Genomic DNA, 23,961 nt, shown 5'->3' with positions numbered 1-23,961 from the left:
TCCGAGCAAAATTCTTGATTGAAAAAATAGTTTTTTGATAAAAAGCGATTTTAGCCAATTTTTATGGAAATCTATTACGGTAAGGTACTTAATTGTTACCCAGAAATGATTTGATATTGATATACAGACGGTTGCATTGGGCCTTTAATTGACAGTTTTTACATTGACTCCCATGAAAATATTTCAAATACATGACATTAATGAAAGGAAAACACATCACATTTAATGTAGCCCAGTTACAGCCAAATTGAAGCAGATAACATGCCAACACATGAAGGCAAATAAATTAGATTTTATATGTTACATTCTATCAAACACGCATATGACTTTAAAGGTAATTCATTAGATAGCTGCCGATAAAAGCCATGGGATATCTTTGGCAGTCTTTGTTGGATATGTTAGTAACATATTATGACATTGTGGATAAGGTGAGCATTATATTACATTTTTTTCAAGAAGCTGTATATTGTCTGGTACAATATCATGAATCCCAATAGCATTTAACAAGTTGGCACATACTTTTGTAGGATTCCATAATATCCCATCACGATCAACACTGGCACTGAATGATTGAATCAGTTGCAAGAAACATCATTGCACAGAAGATATGAAGCAAGCTGAAGAATAGGAGCTTGCATTGCAACAGCATTGGACGCTGAGAAAAGGTGACGAGATGGGGTCATCGATCAAATTATTCCATCCCTGCCTCCAATGAAAGTCCTAATATAGGTGAAAAGGTTGAAATCTGCTAGCTGCTCATTAGAAAATAAACAAACAACAAAACAAAGAGAAACAGTTGATAGGATTGCAACCACTGACAGAAGCCCTTTACTGTACGTATGTTTGCCTTCAGTGGAGGAGACTTCACAGCAACACCCTCCCAGTTAGGTTAACCAGGTGGGTGTGAGTTATTGATTTGGGGCCTACAGGCACTCTGATAACACGTGATGCTTGTCGGTGGCAGTGCAGACCTCAGGTTTGGGTTCAATGATAAAACTCTGACTCAGCTGGATCTTGAGCTTCTCAACCTCGTAGTTGTGCAGGTATTCCTGGATGAGGTAACGTTCCCGTTTGATCCGAGCCTTCACCTCGGATGGCACATCCGGGATCAGCCAGGCCACAAAGAACTTCACCACAAAAACCACGTGCTGATGGGAAAGGAAGAGGGTTTTTACAGAGCATACCATTATCACACACTCACCTTATGAAGTACAGATGATAACATGTTGAAAGACAGTGATAGCAACGATTGGGCTCTGCTGCATACTGTATATAATGGTTAGAGCACCTGCTGGTTTAGAGTGGAGAGATGTGCTGTGTTCCATAGACATATTTTGGATGTCTTACCTCCATGATAATGATGAAGGCCAGTTTGGCTGCCAGGATATGCCAGAATTGCATAGTGTGGGAGTACTGCCTCTGGTGGCCTGGAGGGTAGCGGTAGTCACGGTACCTGAGACAACATATAGGACTAATGTCGGGACACAACAACTACATACACTAGTGCTAAACCCCAAGCATTGACCTGTCCTCTGTAAACATCTGGATTAATACAATCACAGCTCCATAGTCAAGACTTCAAGTGAAGTCAAGACAAAGGGTATTTAAATGTGCAAGTGAGTGGCCTGGCATTGCAGTCGCTTCCCACCTGCAGGTGGTGATGAAGGAGCTGTTAAACCAGGCAGGAATCGCCCCCTCCTCGGGCGTACTGAGGAGAGGGATCTGGGAGATGTCATACACTGACAGGCTGTTGTTGATGTAGCCACTCATGGTGGCTTCAGAGCCAGGGTGGTAGGCATACAGGTAGACCAGGCGGGGGATCATGTCTGAAGTAAAGGCCATGATGAATGCCTGGGGAGATGAGAGAGCATGAGAGGGGATCCAAGACACATTGAACTATTGAATTATTGTATTTTGATTATACAGTATATATGAATTGTAAAATGGGTCTGTTTAACAATAAAGACATAGATTTGAACACTTGATAACAACGTGGCTACAGCTTAATAACATTTAATCCTACTCACATTGGTGACAACGGACAAGATGGCCACCACATTGAGGATCTCCTGCCATGCTCCGATGTTGTGGGCCTTGGCCGCCACAGGCCGGCGGAACTGGGTGGTGAACTTCCAGGCGTCCACTCTGACCTCCAGGATGTTGTTACAGAGGGCCAGCAGGGGGGCCAGGGGGAAAGAGGCCACAAACAGAGTGATGAAGCCAAACTGGATTACTGCAGAGAGAGAGAGAGAGGGAAAGAAAGAGAGAGAGAGAGAATGTTGATGAACAGCCATACATAGTCTCCTGTCTATGTGGGAAGAGAGTGAAGTGGGTTAAGGGCCTTCTTACCCATCTCCAGGTACTCATAGAACAGGCCCAGCTGGCTGAAGTTCTGCAGGTCGTGGTCCTGCTCCCAGCGGCTGTACTGGTCTTTCCGGGCCTTCCTGCTGCACCACCAGTTCCTCAGCAGCCTGACAGGATATAATATAGATCAAGAGAATACTGAACTCTGAGGAGGGCACGTGTACAAATTACATACTGAATGTCAGACATCTTTAACATGTTCAAGCTGGTTCACACCCAATGGTGGAGTAGATAGGCAACTGAAAGGTCATCGGGGTACATTTCGCAGTCTATCAGAAGGAGCACAGAGGTCAGTGAAACTCACGGTAGTAGGGCCTCCTGGATGTTCCCACACACCTGCTTCCCTGTCATGACAATCACCAGCTGGGTGGTCAGCTCAATCAAACAGCCTCCTGGGTCACACTGGGACAAGTTGCAGTGGGTGTTTAACAGTTTGGTTTGAGATCTAAACATAAATACTGTAGTTTATTCTTCAAAAGGTGTGAGTTTCATATAGTAAAATGTGTTCATATACTGTAGATGCTGTGTGACAAAGCTCACCTCCTCATTCCTCAGCCTGCTGTATTTGCCAAACATGTACGTGTAGTTGCCTGGGTAACCCACAAACTTCCCCTTGAAGAAGGCCACGTAGAAACATGAAGAATAGTAATTGACAAACTGGAAGAGGAACATCTTCATTGTCAACTTGTTTTCATACTCCAGATGTGTCTTGGGAATTTCTGTTGGAGCAAGTAGTTAGAGGTCAAAGGCATTCAAGATACCTAAACTAACGGTGCAATGTACTGCTGAGGTATGAGTGAATTTTTAAAAGGAGAGATTTTTTTTTTAAATGAGCAGGAAATGGGTAGTTAATGTGACCTGGGGTAAACATCACTTTAACTTGATGTGCCATCTGTGTTCCATCTCCCTGCATTTCCTGCTCCTCCTGATCTAATCGCCATGATAGCGAGCTACTCCTCCTCACCCATATCAGTGATCCAGATGGCCACTCGCTCATAGAAGAAGTTAAGGATCATAATGATGACAAAGTTGATAAAGGAGGCGGTGACAGAGGTAGCGAGCTGCGGGGTGATGAGAGAGCCCACCAGATGGATCTTCTTAGTGGGGCTGTCCTTCATGATGCTGGCGAAGGCTGCATACACAGCCAGCCTGTAGACTATCACCCCAGTGATACAGGCCACAATCAGAAGCATCTGTGGAGAATACAAAATCCACATGCTACAGTGCACACATACAGCACACATACAGCACACATACAGCACACATACAGTATACTGCACACTGGCGAACAAATGCTTGCAGACACACAGAGTTGATGTAGTATGTTGGCTTACCCAGAACAGAACAGTAACACCGGAGAGGCAAAAGCGACCACACTTTTTGGGGAGGGGTAGGTATGGCTCCATTTCCTGCACAATAACAAATAACGGAAAGCCCAGTCAGTAGTTTACATTGAACACTTTAGAATTTTCACACAAGCAGTGTGTAATAACCAGCTGGCAGCCCGTACCTGGGTGATCCGGTTGAGTCTCTGGTCAGTGCACTTGGTCTCAAACTCCGGGCGGATCTGGAGTTGCTGCTGCTCCTCCTCGAAATCCACCAGGTCCCACTCATACTCCAACTGGGCCTGGCGCCGCTTCCAGAACTCCAGGAACAGAGTCACTGCAGAACCGACAGGGTCATTACACTCTAACAGTAGCCGTCTGTCTCCCTCACAGGGGATGTACTGTAATTCTCCAACAGGGTAATACAGTAACAACAGAGTGGACAGACACTTACCCCAGATCCCCATAAACATGGCAAAGAACACTGTCCCCTCGTTATCAAACAGATGGGATTGCTGGAAGAGGGAACATGGGACAGGATGAGCTCCTAACCACCCAGAGGAAATGACATGCTGTGCTTTGGCCACAGCAAGATGACATACTGCACACTCAGCATGGGAGATTTCACTGGCTTTGATTGACAGGATGGTTTAAACAATATAACAATAAGCTAATCACGCATAATATTCACAGCCATAATTTCTTTAAGTGTGAGGAGCCATCAAGAATTAGATGTAATGGCTAATCATCAAGAGATTATGATTAGCCATTTTAGGAAAGATTACGTTGTGACTGAATGACCGAATAAAATGTGTATGTTCCTTTACCCAGGATGAGAGGCACGTGGAGTTGAGCTTCCAGTAACTACACTTCTTATCACACAGCGGACACATCACAGTCCTCCCTCCAATGCTGGGGTCACATATCTCCTTACTGTGGGAGAGATAAATAGGAAGAATAGAAAGTGGGAAAGAACATTAATACATTTGATATGACGTGACTTACATGTCCTGTATAGACTGACAAAGTTGTGTGATTTAGTGTACTGCTGGATGTGCAACAACAAAGTTTTTTTTTTTTACACAATTATTATTAATATACTGACTACACACCATTAGGTGTGTGTGTGTGTATGATAGCCCACTTAGGCATGATTCAATGGCTGTGTTTAAACAGGCAGCCCAATAATTCAATATCAGATCTTCTGCCAATAATTTGGCGAAATATTTTAATTGGGCTGCCTGTTTAAATGCAGCCAATTAACTGTTTTCCTATTTTTCAAATAAGGCACATTTCTGCCCCCTGGTGGTACTAACCTTGTTAAATTATCATCGTAGCTTAGCACACCATAGGTAAAACATATGACCCCCATGACCGCAGCAAAGAACAACATCTCTGTGTAGAAGCCCAGCCAGGCAAAGTAGATCCCAATCTTCTCCCCATAATACTTCCTGTTAACAACACAGACATAATTCAACTTATTTGGCATTAGGGAGTAGGGACACTTAGTATTTGCATGGTGCTATAGATCAGGGGTTCCCAAACTTTTTATCTCGGGGGGCCCCCCTTCCATCATTGGGGGACATCCTGCATCTCTCCTGCGCATGCACACACACCACGTCTATTTCTATGGGCACAGGGACTGTTCATGGTATAAACTGTTCACACCTCTCTTGTAGGTGGAGAGAAGGTTGCAGGTTTAAAGCAACATTTCATGCAATTCTATACATTGTGTCATGTCTAATGTGTGTTCATGTGATATTTGAGTGACAACAATTGTTACAACAATATCTATGGGCTAAAAAAACTAAATAAAAAACGTCAGCTGACATTTCTGACAAGTTATAAATAGCTCTCTAAGATATGCAATGACTGACATGATAAGAGGAACTGATGATGTACTACCCTATTTAGAAATTGTACCTTGTGCATTCTACTATTACAACTTTCAAGAGTAAGTTTAAAGCCGGACTGAGTTCGCCCCCCCCCCTCCCCCTGTTATAGACGTAGATCTTCGTGTCTATGCATAGGGGAAATGTAACCGACGTACAACCGATGTTGTCTTACCTGATGAGGTTGAGGGGCTGCTCCTTGTAGAAACAGAGGAACCTAGCCCAATTCTTATAGAGGTGGTAGCGTTCGCTCTCACACTGCTCATTTGTGTTCCTCTCCCAGTATCGACACTGACAGCATATAGGACAGGAGAATAATCAGCTCTAGTTTAGAAATAAATCTGACATCCTCGCATGAAATCTACTGTGAGTATGTTGATGTGATGTAGGTGGGGCGTCACCTGTTTCTTACATCATGAAGTGGGAAGGCTGAGGTGTAGGTCCCGTTGTTCAGCAACCGCTTGATACCTTTCTTGTCTGTCTCCTTGCGGTCCTCTTTATGGTACGGACAGCGAGACAGGATGTAGTACACCTGACAGGAAGGGACATCAGATCAGTGTGTGTGTGTGTGTGTGTGTGTGTGTCGCTGGATTCTGTGTTAAGATACTGTACTCACTATTCTGTTGCGTGTGGAGGGGGGGAAGAAGGTGTCTTGGTTTTTGATGAGGAAGAAGTCTATCTTGTCCTTATCAAATGGAGAGGTGAAGTAGTCAGGTTGTGGGCGCATCACCTTCTCTGGCAGGCGGAACGGTCGGGAGAGCCACTCCAGTGGAACGTCCTGTCCGTGGGGGATGTCGCTTTCCTTAAAGGGAACCTTGATCTTCAACACGTCAGCGTAGGTGGCCAACACCTCCCACGGGGCGTGGATCTTCAGGAAGTACGTTTTCAGATCATCTGAGTCCTAAGAGGAATGAGTTGAGAGAGGACAGAGAGAGTCAGTTTGACTGACCATACCATTTAAGCAAAAAACAGAGGAATCATTGAAAATATTGAGTACATTCAATAATTATATAACATTTATAATATTTTCTACATTTTCCATTTGAATATAGTACACATTTTCACCTAAAAATTTGTAAAGAAAACATAGAAACACTGAGTGTACAAAATATTAGGAACACCTTCCTAATAGTGAGTTATTTTCTTTTGTCCTCAGAACAGCCTCATTTCATCGGGGCATGGGCTTTAAGTTGACTCCAATGTTCACACGTCTCTTGTAAGTGGAGAGAATTCAATTTTCATTGAATTCTATAAATGTTGTCAATGTATAGACCAATTTCAGTCTTTGTTTCCATTTCTTGCAAGGACTCCAGTCAATAACAACGGAGGTGGTGGTGTAAACGTGGTGGTGTAAACGTGGTGGTGTAAACGTGGTGGTGTAAACGACTGCATTGTGTCAAGTTGGCTGGATGTCCTTTGGGTGGTGGAACATTCTTGATACACACAGGAAACTGTTGAGTGTGAAAACCCCTGATGCGTTGCAGTTCTTGACACACACCAACCTGTGCACCCGGCACGCACTACCATACGCCATCCAAAGGCACTCAAATCTTTTGTCTTGCCCATTCACCCTCTGAATGGCACACATACACAATCCATGTCTCAATTGTCTCAAGGCTTAAATATCCTTCTTTAATTAATCTGTCTCCTCCCCTTCATCTACATTGAATGAAGGGATCATATAAGGTAAGCTTTCACCTGGATTCACCTATGTCGTGGAAAGAGCAGGTGTTCCTAATGTTTTGTACACTCAGTATACATTAAACACCCTTCTACCACTTAGGAAAGAGGACTGTTGAGTGGAATTCCCCTATAAGAAAGCTCTGCTGAGATATGCCCCACCTTGCAGTAATGTGATGTGGTGCTGCATGATGACCACTAGAGGACACCAGCGTGCCACGGCTGGGTAACTCACCGATTTGTCCTCAGTCTCAAGCTCCAGTCCAGCCTTCTTAAGGTTGGCCTCAAACTCCCTCCTCCTCTCCTGTACAAATACAGAGACAGACACACATGCACTTTAAGCAATAGCGAGGACCAGGGCAGAAAAGCCTTTTTCCTTGTATCTCCCCCTCTATCATCGCTGCTATTACTTTATCCTTCCATCCATCCTTGTATTCTAACTTCCCCATTCATTCTCATAATCCATTTTGTTCTTGTAGAAGCTCTGTTGAAAGACTGCCTGGCACCAGTCACAGCATTCTCAAAGTCCAAAAATCAGAAGCTAGAGGGCCTGGTAATAATCAAATGTGATCTGTCTATGGTCTGTCTGTGGCATGAAATCTTTGCTTCTCTGTCAAGAAAGAGGTGATGCAATTACCCCAACAACAAAGTTTCAACCACTGGGAACTTGTCAGCCACTTCCTTTTAGCCACCTTCTCCTCTTTACCGCCCTGATTCAGACTGATTATGAGTCATGGTCACGTGGCCAGTTGACCCCAGACACTGTCTTTACTGTGACAAAACGTTTTGCAACGGAAAACTAAAATAGCTGTGTTCTTACTGAAGTCGTTCAGGCTCAAAGCAAACCTGACCACTCCAAGGTTAATGCTCTGTGCTGTCATGTCCGTGTTGATAAACTGCCATGTGTCTCTCTGTAACCACACAATGCTCTCTGTCACGGTGTTGATGATGGTGTGTTATGCTGCCCACCTGCTTCTTCTCTCCATCCTTGTCATCTAGGTACGACAGTATGAAGTCAATCCTGCGAACCCCGTCCCTGAAGAACACGGTGTCTTTGTTCTGCTGTAGTCTGTCCGTCTGGAGGGCAGACAGAGAAGAGTGTCAGAACACTAACCCACACAAACTATTTCTCTCCTCCTCCTATGAACAGAGAACATCTGCTTACTGAATGCGACGATGTACGTTAGAAGCACATTAAAAGTACATGGTAGTAGTTTAGTATATGGTTTTGGATACGCCCATAATTAAATAAACAGATTTATTTTGTAACGATTGTGGACTTTCTCTCTTTTGTGTGGTTTGTCTTATGTAACTTGAATAGGAGTTAGGAGGCAGTGGATCCTGGACATTTTCCAGTGAAGGCATGCCTATCATTATGCTAAACGTAGCCCTCAACTATGGCAAGCAAAGAGGTACATACTGTACTAGGGCCTGAAATGAACTTTTTGTTTTTAATAATAATGTTAAACCTAGTCTTGATATTCTCAGATCATCCCAGACCAGTATACAGCCACTTCTTGATTCAAGCCCCAAACCTGGCACAGACAATACTCTTCAATCACAATGCTCCACACTCCAGTTTGCATCTACACTCCACACTCCAGTTTATTTATAAGCATATTAAGCATATGCAGGAGTAAGTCTTAGTATAGAGAAACTGCACCTTTGTTAAAAAGAAAACTGCTTGTGAAATTGTATATACAGTGGGTTAAAGGCTGTTTCTCAACTAGGTTTGCTTTACTCCCGGTTTTATTTCACCTAGGGATACAGCTAAGTATTTACAGTACTATGCTCTGCAGTCAGGACGACAGAGGGAAAAAAACCTTAGACACAGCCTTGGACCTGGAGTGGAGGAAAATGGCTTTTCTTGATCCAATCGGCTAAGATTATGTTCACCAATTCCAGGTATTACATCATCTTTTGAACCTCATTTGTGAAAAAGGATTGTGTGGGGTCAGTTTCATCATGTGACTAGGAGGAAAAGCGCTTCAGTCCAATTAAATAAAGCACAGGCGTGTCCCTAAATTCAGTAGTATCCTGGCTCTGGAGGACACACTGTGGTCGGGAATAGAAACAGAGCCCCTCCCCTTTTTGTTTATCAGCCCCCATAACCCACAAACAGGGAGGAAGGAAACAGGGTGTGGATACAGAATACAACTCCCAAGATCATCAACAGAATTAGGTTGGCGAAAGCATATTAGAACAATGTGAAATGTATGGCCTTCCCCCTTCATGTATCAAAGCACACTTGAATATGAGTGAGAGAGAAAGTGTTCAAGTTCCCTTGTTCTTGAACAACAGATTAATGCTGGATAGAGAACACGGACACAGACACATAACAGACACAGTAATATTCTCTCTGTAGGCAGTATTTTAGTTTGTGCTTATTGCCTGGGGAGAGCTGATAAAGAGAGGAGCTCTCTGAGAGATACTGAGGTCTTGTGACTGAACAATGAGAACTGTAGTAGAAAGAGGTCAGTTGTTACCAACATAGGCAAATTACTCAAAGGCATGCAAAACAACCTCTTTTCAATACACACTCACTATTAATCAAGAATATTGATCACGGATGAGGATCAATCAAGCATGTGGAGGAAGACTAAAAACAAGCACATAATCAAACATTTCTTACAGCGATGTACGCACATAAGTGCAAAAATGAATCTACTAATCCAGTATACCTTCAAAAGCTTTCAATTAATTTGCCCGTTGCATTGCAGAATACTGCTGCATTACAGCACAGAGAGCTTGGGAAGTCATCTAGGGCAGGGATACGTTAATGTAGAGGGAAAGGAGAGTGTCCAGGCAGGTCAACATGGGGTCATGGGACTCAAATCAACGTTTATTTGTCACGTGCGCCGAATACAACAGGTGGAGACCTTACAGTGAAATGTGTGAAACTCACCTCTGTGTGTCCAGGTAGCTGTGTTCCTCCGTCCTCTATAGAGTTATTATGACTGTGGCCATTACATTCCTCTGTGTAGAGAAAAGAAACACGAGCAGAGATGAGTTGAAAGGGGCAATCTGCAGTTGCTACAGTTGAAGTCAGAAGTTTACATGCACTTAGGTTGGAGTCATTAAAACTTGTTTTTCAACCACTCCACAAATTTCTTGTTAACAAACTATAGTTTTGGCAAGTCGGTTAGGACATCTACTATGTGCATGACACAAGTAATTTTTCCAACGATTGTTTACAGACAGATTATTTCACTTATAATTCACTCGATCACAATTCTAGTGGGTCAGAAGTTTACATACATTAAGTTGACTGTGCCTTTAAACAGATTGGAAAACTCCAGAAAATGGGGTCATTGTAAATGTAAACAAACACTGTATAGCCTCATAACATGGTTAAAACTATATTGTTGATATATTGGAAGGTCAGTCCTTGCATCTATCCCACAGGGCAAAAACTGGTTGAATCAATGTTGTTTTCACATTTCAAGAAAATAAAATCTAATGTGATGACATTGAATCATCATGGAAACCTGATTGGATTTGTAAAAAGACATCAACGTAAGGGAATTTCATCTCTATTTCACCTACCTTTGATTTGTAAAAAGACATCAACGTAAGGGAATTTCATCTCTATTTCACCTACCTTTGATTTGTAAAAAGACATCAACGTAAGGGAATTTCATCTCTATTTCACCTACCTTTGATTTGTAAAAAGACATCAACGTAAGGGAATTTCATCTCTATTTCACCTACCTTTGATTTGTAAAAAGACATCAACGTAAGGGAATTTCATCTCTATTTCACCTACCTTTGATTTGTAAAAAGACATCAACGTAAGGGAATTTCATCTCTATTTCACCTACCTTTGAACCTAAATCCAATGTGAATTCACGTTAGTTGACAACTCAACCAACTCAACCAAATGTAAATAAAAAATGTACTTTGAACTGTGGTCTGTGCCCAGAGGTCTAAGGATGGCCTCTAACAGAAAACTATTTACAATGTACAAATTATATAGTGATATGTGTATATACTCATTTATTTAAGAGAGAGAAAGCAATGGGTTGTTTGTCTAAATATTTTACTTCACTAGTCCAGAAGCGTAATTATTCCAGCTTCATCACACCAATTAGCCTAATAGGTCTTAATAAGATACATTTTCATATCTAGTGTATGTTGTCAAACTTGTTCACTGTTTATGATACCTTCACTACATACAGTCAACTGGCTAAATGAATCCTGGAAAAATAAAGCTATGTTATTTAACAACAATTACTTTGTAATGTCATCAGATACACTACTTGAAATCCCATATACACTACATGAAATCCCATGACCCATTCCTCTGTTTCCATCCACATTCCTTCTTGATGATTTTGCAGATGATAAAGTCGGTCTCCCTCCTATTACACAATAGTTCTATATTGAGAGCAGGGATTGCTGATGCGAAGAAAACAGCATTAGTCTGTCAGTGGAACTGTGTTGTGATCAGATGTCAGAACACCCCAACACTGCGTTGACATGGACTGCCCTCAGGGCAACAGCATGGTGAAATAGACATGAAGACACTCACTCTCCCAAGAGCTCTCAGACATAAAACCAGGGGAAAGAACTAAACACATATACCTATAAAGACCCACTATCATAAAATCACACGTTCCATCTGGAGACACACAAACAGAAACACAGAGCATTCCAGCAGCAGAGCAGAGCACTCCCCCAGCCTGGCAGACCCTGCTAGAGGGAATGTGCTCATGTTGCAGAGCTGCCTGCCTCCTGGTTATTTCTGAATGCTGGGAAACAAGCACTTCCCGTGGGGGAGGTTAGGCCTCTACGTGCACGGAGGGATGGGGGAGGGGGCAGCAGCCCAGTCAGAGGCCCTGTAGTTCTCTCAGACATAACACAATCTAGCTTACCACAGGAAGGACTTGTTCTGCCTTGAGCCTTTCTTCCATTGGATGAGGGGGATATTTTTTAAGAACCAGAATTTTACTGAGTGCCTTGCAAGCCAATGAGAGGCTTGAGGGAGCAGCTCTGTACAGCTGAGAGGTAAATTATAGAGACAACTCATGAGGAAGGAATGATGTTGAGACTGCCAGCCAGCCAGATGAGTCTGAGCACAAGCCTCCCTAACCCCTATGAAGGTCACAGAAGTTGTGCCAAGCTGTGATGATTGTACTGCTAACAGTCCCGAGCTGAGCAAACACGGAGAGAGAGGGAGTGTGTTACCAAAGACAGACAAGGCCACTTTTATTAGACATTTACAGATAGCAGCACATCCACACACATGCAGAAACACACAGTATAGTATACGTATAGTATATATACATTCACATACACCTCAGCACCCAAGCAACACACAATTTTCAATGTTTTCAAAAATGAATACAATGGGGAACACATATCCTCAAATAAAACTACCACAGTATGGTTTAACACAAATACACACACAAAGGTATGTGGACACCCCTTCAAATTAGTGGATTCGGCTATTTCAGCTACACCCGTTGTATGAAGTGTATAAAAATCGAGCACACAGCCATACAATCTCCAAAGACAAATTTTGGTAGTAGAACGGCCTTACTGAAGAGCTTATTGACTTTCATCGTGGCACCATAATAGGAGGCCACCTTTTACAATTTCTGCTCTGCTAGAGCTGACCCTGTCAACTGTAAGTTCTGTGAAGTGGAAACATCTAGGAGCAACAACAGCTCAGCCGCAAAGTGGTAGGCCACACAAGCTCACAGAACGGGACCATTGTGTGCTGAAGTCTGTCCTCGGTTGCAACACTCGCTACTGAGTTCCAAACTGCCTATGGAAGCAACGTCAGCACAATAACTGTTTGTCGGAAGCTTCATAAAATCGGTTTCCATGGCAGAGCAGTTACACACAAGCCTAAAATCACCATGCGTAATGCCAAGCGTCGGCTGGAGTGATGTAAAGCCTGCCGCCATTGGACTCTGGAGCAGTGGAAACACGAATCATGCTTCACCACCTGGCAGTCCAACGGACGAATCTGGGTTTGGCGGATGCCAGAAGAACGCTACCTGCCTCAATGCATAGTGCCAACTGTAAAGTTTGGTGGAGGAGACATAATGGTCTGTGGCTGTGTTTCATGGTTCAGGCTAGTCCCCTTAGTTCCAGTGAAGGGAAATCTTAACGCTACAGCATACAATGACATTCTAGACAATTCTGTGCTTCCAACTTTGTGGCAGTAGTTTGGGAAAGGCCCTTTCCTGTTTCAGCATGACAATGCCCCCGTACACAAAGCAAGGTCCATACAGAAGATTGTTGAGATCGGTGTGGAAGAACTTGACTGGCCTGCACAGAGCCTTGACCTCAACCCCATCGAACACCTTTGGGATGAATTGGAACGCCGACTGCGAGCCAGGCCTAATCGCCCAACATCAGTCCCCGACCTCACTAATGCTTTTGTGGCTGAATGGAAGAAAGTCCCCGCAGCAATGTTCCAACATCTAGTGGAAAGCCTTTCCAGAAGACTGGAGGCTGTTATAGCACCAAAGGGGGGACACACTCTATATTAATGCCCATGATTTTGGAGTGAGATGTTTGATGAGCAGGTGTCCACATACTTTTGGTCATGTAGTGTACCACCTCTTGGAACTAGACCCACATTCAGATAGTAGGAGATCCACTAGTGAAGATGAACATCTAAATAACACCCACTGTCTGCAGAACACCAACTTACTGTAAACACGTCTGTAGTCTCCAGCACACGCTAAATTAAACTGACATTGATAACCCCATTGATGAAGTCCTAGAGAACATCTCATCCTACTGTAGCTGACCTACCAGTACCTTCAGTGGGTCGTCTGGAGTGATGAATAACTCACATTCAATTAAGCAATAAAGTCAAAGGGGGTGTGGTATATGGCCAATATACCACGGCTAAGGGCTGTTGATATGCACAAGGCAATGCAGAGTGCCTGGATACAGCCCCTAGCTGTGATATGGTTACCAACATAGCTGTGGTTACCAACATAGTTAGCCTTAGCTCTTAAATGGAGAGATCTGGCAGGTTTCTGTTCATGTTTCCCTTTCTGAAATATAAAATAATCCACAGAGAGATGCATACACGTAGATTAAATTATCCCAACAAAATCACACAAAAAAATATATTTTAAATGTCAAATATGGTGTAGGTAAATTCAATTAATGTAGCATTTTGGATTTGAAATGGAATTTCCTTGCTTCCTGTACTAAATCAAATGGAGCGATCCACTGGTAAACCCAGGGCCTTGGCACTCACTCACACAGGACCAAAGGACTCACACTGGCTCTGCAGCCACTGGCATGAAGGGAGGGAGGCTGAGCAGAGTACAAGCACAGTACAAGCCTCAGAGTAACCAACAGCAGTACATACAGACACAGCCACTGACTATGAGGTGAGGTTTGGAGAGGAGAGGATGAAAGGATGGATGGACAGACAGGCGTCACATTAAGCCTTTCATCTGCCAGTACCTGTTAATAGGATCATCCTGAATGCTGTCAGCATAGCAGGGCCATCTTCTTCAGAGGAGAGACAAGGGACAAAGGGGTTAGTTTGCTTAACAATATGCTGCTGGACATTGATAGATGGATTTATGATATCACAAATACACACATTCTGAATTATAACATCTAGAGAAGCAGAAAAACAATCTGTTTTTGCACCCACCACTGACACAGACATACTAGCCTCAAAGAAACTGGCCAGCTGTTAAATATGTTTGATATATTCTCTGTTTGGCTCAATCACAGCAAGTGGCAGTTTGAGGACAGGAATACATTATTCAAGTTTTATTTGTGCCATAAAGAAGCTGTCACCTTGATGCTGGTGAAGATCTAACAGCACCTGCGTCACCTGCTCCCACCGGTGGCACCTGTCTACTTTCCAGTGATAAAGATAAACCTTTAGACAGCCTGGTAAATTATGTATTTCATCAGACCAAGCCAATCTGGTTAGTGATTTAAATGGTAATACGAGGCCTGAGCTTTAGGCTACTTTCCTCTAATGAACCTTCTCCTCTTCTGTTTCAGCTACTGGGCATCCCCTGTTATTCATGTTTCAAGTTTTATTAGTCGTTTGTACAGGATACACATGGCATACAATGTCCAACAAAATGTTTACTTGCAGGTTCCTTCTCGACAATGCAACGACAATAAGAAATAAGAAAAGATAAGAATATGAACATAAAGTAAATGGTTCAGTTGTCACACCCTGACCTTAGAGAGCCTGTTTATTTCTCTATTTGGTTAGGTCAGGGTGTGATTTGGGTGGGCATTCTAGTTTTCTATTTCTTTGTTGGCCGGGTATGGTTCCCAATCAGAAGCAGCTGTCTATCGTTGTCTCTGATTTGGGAATCATACTTAGGCAGCCTGTTTTCCACCCTAGTTTGTGGGATCTTGTTTTTGCACAGTTACTAGGTAGCCTGCAGAACATTGCGTTCGTGTATTCTTTTGTTGGTGTTCATCTTAATAAAGAAAGATGTACGCTTACCACGCTGCGCCTTGGTCTCCTTCTAACGACGGACGTAACAGAAGATCCCACCACCAAGTGACCAAGCAGCGTGCCCAGGAGTGGAGGACATCCTGGACCTGGGAGGAGGTAATGGCAGGGGACAAGACCCTGTCATGGAAGCAGGCGGAGGCAGCGAGAGAGGAACGGCGACGAGACCAGGAATATAGGACTTGACGCAAGCACGAGAGGCAGCCCCCCAATTTTTGGGGGGCGGGGGCACACGGAGTGGTCGGCAGAGCCGAGGGTGAACCAGAGTCAGTCAGGGAGTCGAGTGAGGAGCTCGACACAAGATTCCGGAGAGAGGTGCTGGCGTTGAGAGCGCTGCAGAGCGGGCGTGCTGAGGAGCGTGACACCAGTCTGGTGTCATGTGCACCGGTTTCACGCATCTGGCCTTCGGTGCGCCTCCCCAGTCCGGTGCGTCCTGTGTCTCTTCCTCGCACTCACCCTGGGGTGTGTGTCACTGTTCAAGCACCATGTTATGCGGTTCTACGCACTGTGTCTCCAGTGCGTCTTCACAGCCCAGTGCGTCCTGTGCCAGCGCTCCGCACTTGCCGGGCTAAAATGAGCATGCAGCCAGGACGGGTTGTGCCAGCTCTACGCTCCAGAACTCCAGTGTGCCTCCACAGTCCAGTACGTACTGTGCCTCCTCCGTGCACTCGCCCTGAGGTGCGTGTCATCAGCCCGGTGCCATCTGTACCAGTCCCACGCATCAGGCCTCCAGTGCGCCTCCACAGTCCAAAGCTTCCGGCGACAGTTCCCAGTCCAGAGCTTCCGGCGACAGTTCCCAGTCCAGAGCTTCCGGCAACAGGTCCCAGTGCAGAGCTTCTGGCGACAGTTCCCAGTCCAGAGCTTCCGGCGGCGTTTCACAGTCTGGAAGAGGGTCTAGAGCCTCCGGTGGCGGTCGGCGGTCTGGTTCCTTCGGGGACGATCCACTCCACGGAAGCGGAGGGATCAGCAAGTGGAGCGGGGTCTACGCCCCGAACCGGAGCCGCAACCGAGGTTAGATGCCCACTCGGACCCTCCCTCATAGAGTCAGGTTTTGCGGCCGGAGTCCACACCTTTGGGGGGGGGGGTACTGTGTGTGTGTGTGAGTGAGTGCATGTGTGCTAAGGTGAGGAGAGTCAGTGCAGGTGGTCAGTCCAGTTCAGGTGTTCAGAAGTCTGATGGCTTTTAGATAGAAACCGTCTCTAAGCCTGTTGGTATCAGACCTCATGCTACGATACAGTCTGCCCAATGGTAATGAAGTGAACAGCTGATGGCTGGAGTGTGTGAAGTGCTTGATGATGCTGCAGGCCTTCCTCAGGTACCATTTTGAGTAGATGTCCTGGAAGGGTGACAGCACGGTTCCAGTGATGTGCTGGGCTGTTTTCACCATCCTCTGAAGGGGCTTGCGGTCTGGCCTGAGAAAATCCCGACCGTACCAGGCCATAATGCAAATAGTCAGGATGCTCTCGATGGTGCAACTGTAATATTTGGAGAGGACCCGGGGTGGCATGTCAAATTGCTTCAGCCGCCTTAGGAAGTAGAGACGCTGTTGTACCCCCTTGACAAGAGTGGTGGTGTTGTTGGTCCATGACAAGTCCTCTGTGATGTGGATGCTGAGGAATAACTAGTGACTCTCTCTACTGCAGTCCCGTTGATGTGGATCGGGGAATGTTCCCTCCTCTGCTTCCTGAAGTCAAGAATCAACTCCTTTGTTTTGCTGATGTTGACAGAGAGGTTGCTGTCCTGGCACCACTATGCCAGTTCACTGACTTCCTCCCTATAGGCAGACTCATCATTGAAGGTTATCAGGCCTACAACCGTGGTGTTGTCAGCAACTTGATGTTGGAGTTGGTGTCGTGCAAAGCCACACAGCCGTTGATGAACAGGAAGTACAGCAGAGGGCCGAGGACACCCCTGGGGGCCCCCATGTTAAGAGTCAGTGCGGATTAGGTGTTGTTGCCTATCCCCACAACCTGTGGTCTGCCCATCAGGAAGTCCAGGATCCAGTTGCAGAGGGTGGTGTCCAGACCCAGGGCTCTGAGCATCATTATCATATTACAGTTGGCTCTACCAGAGAAAGCTTATTGATGAAGGAGAAATTGTTCTCTGATGAACTAAAAAAGTGCTTCAGTCTCATCTCATGTTAGGCCAGGGATTCTCACAGTTTATAATAGATAGAAGGACAGTTTATAATAGATAAAATGGCAGTTTATAATAGGCATTGTGATGCTGCACAGTGATGCTGTACCCTGTTGCTAGCTATTTAATTAGATGGATCTCTAGACTAGAGGTTAAAGCATTCCAATATGTCTGTATATACTGTAAGTCAATAAGTACTAAATGGAAATCAGTGGCCCATTATGTGTCATTCATCCCCCACATAACTAGAGCTGATTAGTTTATCAGGGAAACACTGTCGGCCACATACATTCACAACATTCTCATTCACTCCTGACCAACATGGTAAGATAACCGGCCATATGTCTTATGGCCCTACATACAGCAGATGGATCATCTAGAAGGCCGGCATGTGAGGTTTGTGCTACATACATCCTATTGTTGAAAGATGTTAGTGTTTTAGGAAACACAATGAATACACAACAATGTCACTATGTTGCTACCATGGCCTGATGTGACCTATTATGTCTAAACTATTATCATCCTTGTAGCGCCAACTAAAAATAGCACCATGATATATCAGACTGGCTTCTTTTGACTGACTCAAAAATACATGACTCCTGGCTCCAATAGCCTTACTATTGACATCATCCCCAAGTTCCTTTTCTCAGGGGAAAGACAACATACAGGATACCTCACTGTAATTACATTGGTTTCCTTACCCTGTAGGAAGAGAGACCAATCCATGCTTTGCCTTTGTTTATCTTGCTGAAGTCACCAAATGCTAACTTCAGGATTTTAAGTACATTTTATTTAGCATGTTTTAAATTAAGCAGCATAGGGTCTGTTTAGGGGGAGGACATACTCCCAGTGCTAAAGGTAGAAACCCACTGGGTGCAGACGTCATTTCAACATCTAGTTTTGATTTACATTTGGTTGAGTTGTCAATTAACATGAATTCAACAGTGAAATCAACAAAACACCATGTCATTGGATTTAGGTTGTAAATTCAATGAAAAAAATATGAAATTCCCTTTTGTTGATGACTTTTAAAAAATACAATCAGTTCTCCACGTTGATTCAGCGTCAACACATTACATTTTTTTGTTGAAATGATGTGGAATCAATGTTGATTCAACCAGTTTTTGCCCAGTTGGAAAGCTGTTTTGTATCCCTATTCTCACATCGTCTGTTGATGACTTTCTGCACATGGAACAAACAAAATCTCCTTTCTTATCTCCAGGATACAATAGGCCTTGTCCCACACGGGAACTGTGCCTTGACAAAACCCTGAAAGTTAGATCAGTAGAGTTGACCAATACCCCGGTGCCCCTCCCAGCGAAGGATCGTGGACAGAGCAGATAGCAGAATTCATACTTTATCTTCTCTAAAACATACATGAAATGTCATCCTTCTAATACTATACTGTTTGAATGAGGCATTATTGCATAAGGAGGAAGGGTAGAAATGTTAGAATATTAGATTTTGTCCTTCCCCTAATTCTCCTCATCTCCCCCCTGTTTGGCCTTGTTGCTTACTGCATAATCGCCACTGAGGATATGGCAGAGTACATGAAAACAAACTGTTGTTCTTTGTTCTTCGTAGCTTGTTGCCTGTTAGCCTAATCAGATGTGATGCCCAGGTTAACCCAGAGATAGAACATGAAATGCTTTGGCACAGAGCTTCCTAAACCCACAAAGCAACACAATCACAAAGCCCACTGTGATCAAGTGCATCGATCAATGTTACTCAAGATTTATATATTAATCTGCTCATGGCCATTGAAATGTAATTGTGGAAGACCAAAGAAGGGATAATAACCAAATGGAGGTGAAAGGAGAAAAGTCCAGACATATAATGTTTTTTATCATCCAGTGCACTAACAGAAATGAGAAGTGGGTTAACCCTCATGCCAATATTCAGATTTTCAGATTCTGCCCACAGTCTGTCTAACTCAGCTATCAAAGAGAAAATATAATTACTCAGCTAGTTTCCATGGCAACACCGGGGCTCCCCCTAGTCTGTGAGCCAAGATGAATTCACTGGCTTGCCCTCCACACAACTATCTAATACGTTTCTTTTAGATCATCAATGATTAAGGGTGAGTGCTGTAATGCAAATATGATTATTTAGGCCTAGTTTGTGCCGGACTGCCCCTGATCAAGACCAATTAGGCATGCAGAATTGGAAACACACTATGAAAGGCTTCGGTCTCATCACTTGAAGCATTGAGTTTGAATGAATAGAGGTTTTACTGTGATAGTGAGAGATGTTGTTTGTAGAATAGCAGGCCTAGTATTTGATAATACTACAGTGCCTTATCAGAACCTTTCAGTACAACTATTTTGACTATTTAAATTTATGTAGGGACTGAACGTCTATTCACGTTCAGTCCCTACATAAAACTGTCAACATGGTGATCCACAACACAGACGCACATATAAATAGATATTTTTTGTTATTGTGCAGGAAGGGTTTACCTGATAACACCCAACACAAATTTGTTGGTGTGAAAGGGCAGTCTATCAACACAGAACTCCACACTATCTAGACCCACTGTGGGTAGTCAGCCATACTGTGGATCTTTACTAACAAGGAGCCTTACCACCAAAGGGCAAGTGACAGATTGTCCTTAAATTAACCTGCTCAGTCAACTTACTTCACATTAAGAGCATAAATGCCTATTGCTCAGAGATAGTGGAACCACATCGCTTGGCCTTGTTTCCGTACTACCAAAATAAGTAAAATGGACAGCAGAGTTTGTTTGAGGAATCTTCTATTTACGGTTTCCATTCACAGAAGACCCGCTTATCCAGAGTGACTTACAGGAGCAATTTGAGTTAAGTGCCTTGCTCAAGGGCCCATCAACAGATTTTTCACCTAATCAACTCGGGATTCAAACCAGCAACCTTTCAGTTACTGGCCCAACGCTCTTAAACACTAGGCTACCTGCCGCCCTATAGGGGTGAGATTCTAAGAGGGATGTAAACAGTGTGAGAGAGGTTGGAGGGATGCCGGACTGTTTCCATCCATCGATGAACTTGCTCCAACTCACTTAATTTCCCAGCAGAGGAGAGACGGATGTAACAATATCTCAAAACCATATTTACTGTGGCATTATTGAAACTGCTTTACTGTCCACATTATGAATGCTCAAGTACTTTTCTTTCTGTGAAGCCATACATAATAAATTGTAGCCTACAAAGTAATTTTAACAAAAGGAACATTTGTAATTGTTCAATATATTTATTACCCACAGCAGCTCTACATTTTCTGAGCTATCTCTCAACCAGCAACATTTCATAGAGGGACCCTTGCTACCATGACAGCTTAACACATTATGCAGTGGATGGCTGTATTTGGAGACCAAGTTGGGTCTGTGGGCAACTCTGTATAGGCACATTGCCACATTCTCACAAATTGTGAGAAAATGTGACATTTTTGTTAGAACAAATGTGATCTTGTAATATATTCTGCATATATTCTGACATGTATGTCTATTTGTCACTAAGCACAATTGGAAAAAGAGTAGTACTGTTACAGTCCAACTCCTCCCTACAGATCTCTTCAGTGAGTGACTGCTCAGTCAGTCCATAGCATCATGGTATATTCCCTGTCTAGATAGTCTCTCTATCTTGAGTGCCAATCAGCAGATAATTGTGTTTAAGTGTTCATGCACTTAATGTTAACAACTATCTGGTCTCTAGCGTGTAATTATGTGAGTATTACCTTGGGACAGTGTGGCACCACACGAAGCAAAGGTTATAGATATGGATTAGAGGTCTACTGACACCCTTTGACACATTCTGAAACTAGGGAATAACTGAAAACAATTAGCAATCCAATTTGTGTTGGATTTTACAAATCCATGATTAGACAGTTAAGGACAACCCCATGCCATGTATTGGGAATGTCTGTTAGCACACCATTGCAGATGTCTATCTATAACTTGTTTCCTTTTTGCCATGAAATCTTACAGAAAACATGAACATAGGACACAGCTTATTCACACAGGAGCACATTAAGGGGAGACGTAGGGGAGCAATACTGAGAGCAATACTGAAGTTATGGGGCAGTTAATGGTGTTTAAAAGGGAGAGCATATACACAACAATGGCCAGTTTCAAGCGACATTCCTTGTGCAGTGTGGAGTGACAAATACTGTCAATTTTCAATAAAGGGATATAGATAAGCAGAGTGCCGCTTGCATCAGCTTTACTAGGCCTATACATTAGCACAACAGACCAACCTTCCATCGAATAAGACATCCATCTGCAATTTTAAAAAAAAATCACAAACCTGCTTGGAAACTACATCATTATGAATAATATTGAACTTATTTAGGGTCAATACTGATCACTTTGAATGCTGATGTATAAATCAACAAAGAAATTGCCAAATACATGCCATTTTACAGACTTCTGCAATGGGCTTTAAGTAACTTGTCCAGTAAAAATCTCTTTAAAAAGGTCATATTCTGATAACTCATACCCAAATAATGTTGCTGACTCATATTTGTGGCCAAAGCATAAATTGGAGAAAAAACACTATAAAAACACCCCACCTCAAACCTGTATCTCAAACAGACGTTTCAAAAATGCATGTTATTTCCTTACAGAGGATGATGTCATCCTAGATGGCCAATCAGCAGTCTACTAGTGTAAATATGTTTTGGGACCGGTATATTCCTCTCTAGGTTTCTTCCTAGGTTTTGGCCTTTCTAGGGAGTTTTTCCTAGCCACCGTGCTTCTACACCTGCATTGCTTGCTGTTTGGGGTTTTAGGCTGGGTTTCTGTACAGCACTTTGAGATATCAGCTGATGTACGAAGGGCTATATAAATAAATTTGATTTGATTTTGATTTGATTTGATATATGCCCACACCATTCTGTTGTTGGGCTATGCCCACACCATTCCAACACAGAAAACATAACACACTTAATTGCCATTTTTTGGAAGGACAACTATTTCACTCATATTGCAATTAATTATTGGTCATATTTCATATAAAGATAGAGACACTGGACAGTTACTTTAATTTGTCAGTTTCTCAAACTTCAAATTTGTCTCCCAGTAGACCTGTCAGCATGTGAATGACGTCACCGCATGTATTTTCAGTCATTTCAGAACTATACATTTAGTTGTACAATTGTACAAACACATGGAACTGTTCCCGAAACATAATCTGTCATAAATAACATGTACATTCCCTGAAATGTGCTCATCTTTAGGCTAAACATTGTATGTGCCTCTCATCTAGGTAGCACACTAACATAGTGACACAAGTAAACCATTAGCCAAACATTATTCCAAACCCAAATAATAGACCGTGGTAGTTCCAGTCACAAAACTGATAGAACCAACCTTTAGTTGGTTGTGTTTCCTTGAACATTTTCTGAAAGCGCAATAGTAAACTTGTTAATAGCCAATGAAAACAAAGATTATGGTATCGCCTACGTTTACCTTGTATATTACCAAAATCGGCTAATCTCTGAATGTGCTCTTTACCTCCAATCTGCGAATCCATTGCGCTCTTCATTTCGATCAAAGTTTCTTCCCTTGCCATTCCCGTTATTCTTCTCATCTCCACCGACTACAAGGAAGGAGCTGCTTTTTCAGGAAAGTGAGGACGGAGAGAGAGGATGCCACCCCACGACTCGATCCTCGCCACACTGTATTTGAGTTTGAGGCTTGGGTTTCACACCAAAATCAACGTTTCGGGCATTTATTGGCTGAAAGAATGCCCCGAAATTGTCTTGACATATCCTATCATATTATGATTGCACTCATACTGCTTCTCTAGCCACTATACATATTTAAGGGGAGTGACAAAACCAAGCACATTCTGTCGGCAAATCATTGTGCATAAAGAAGTAGCCTATTCACACAAGTAGCGCTTGGGAATTAGTGCATCATGCATTGGAATTCTGTCTGTGAGGGTTATGCTACCCATGTGAATGGCCTCAAACTTGATGTTTGGCAATTTTGTATGGTTTTGAAAACCCTTCAAATCTCACCAAATGAATTGATATTTTGTACAGCCTAACCATATGAGCCTAATTGACTAGCCTACTCAATTCCTTCAATTTGGGCTATGTGAAGAAACACAGTCCACCAAGC

At 43.3% G+C, this 23,961-nt stretch overlaps 1 protein-coding gene across 4 annotated transcripts; it reads right to left on the bottom strand.

Moving 5' to 3' along the window:
• Positions 1-126: 126 nt before the first annotated feature.
• On the bottom strand, positions 127-23,705 carry LOC112263791 (anoctamin-5). 4 transcript variants are annotated; one of them, XM_024440389.2, is made up of 22 exons: positions 23,350-23,705; positions 15,047-15,106; positions 14,702-14,749; positions 10,167-10,237; positions 8,231-8,338; positions 7,497-7,565; positions 6,198-6,482; positions 5,994-6,113; positions 5,757-5,872; positions 5,006-5,140; positions 4,517-4,622; positions 4,144-4,204; positions 3,875-4,026; positions 3,699-3,773; positions 3,329-3,557; positions 2,905-3,083; positions 2,669-2,766; positions 2,350-2,471; positions 2,028-2,233; positions 1,649-1,851; positions 1,348-1,453; positions 127-1,148 (listed from the first exon to the last, which is right to left on the bottom strand). In XM_024440389.2, the coding sequence occupies exons 1-22, from the start codon at positions 23,423-23,425 to the stop codon at positions 924-926; spliced, it is 2,850 nt and encodes a 949-aa protein (XP_024296157.1). In that variant the 5' UTR covers positions 23,426-23,705; the 3' UTR covers positions 127-923. The 4 variants fall into 4 exon arrangements, with proteins under 4 accessions (XP_024296157.1, XP_024296158.1, XP_024296159.1 ...); XM_024440390.2 differs by lacking the exon at positions 15,047-15,106; XM_024440391.2 differs by lacking the exons at positions 14,702-14,749; positions 15,047-15,106 and having other exon boundaries at positions 23,350-23,703.
• Positions 23,706-23,961: the final 256 nt, after the last annotated feature.

The sequence above is a fragment of the Oncorhynchus tshawytscha genome, linkage group LG12 (assembly GCF_018296145.1).
Source record: "Oncorhynchus tshawytscha isolate Ot180627B linkage group LG12, Otsh_v2.0, whole genome shotgun sequence".
Lineage (NCBI taxonomy): Eukaryota > Metazoa > Chordata > Actinopteri > Salmoniformes > Salmonidae > Oncorhynchus > Oncorhynchus tshawytscha.
Note: the sequence above shows the minus strand (reverse complement) of the source record. Positions and strands in the feature narration are given on the sequence as shown.

What these genes read in the sequence shown, in the direction of transcription:
- LOC112263791 (XM_024440389.2), bottom strand. Translation starts at nt 23,425, where the DNA reads ATGAGAAGAATAACGGGAATGGCAAGGGAAGAAACTTTGATCGAAATG. An exon ending in GTGTTACTGTTCTGTTCTGG is followed by an intron (nt 3,558 to 3,698) that starts GTAAGCCAACAT and finishes TATTCTCCACAG; the next exon opens with ATGCTTCTGATTGTGGCCTG. An exon ending in TCTTGTCCGTTGTCACCAAT is followed by an intron (nt 1,852 to 2,027) that starts GTGAGTAGGATT and finishes TCATCTCCCCAG; the next exon opens with GCATTCATCATGGCCTTTAC.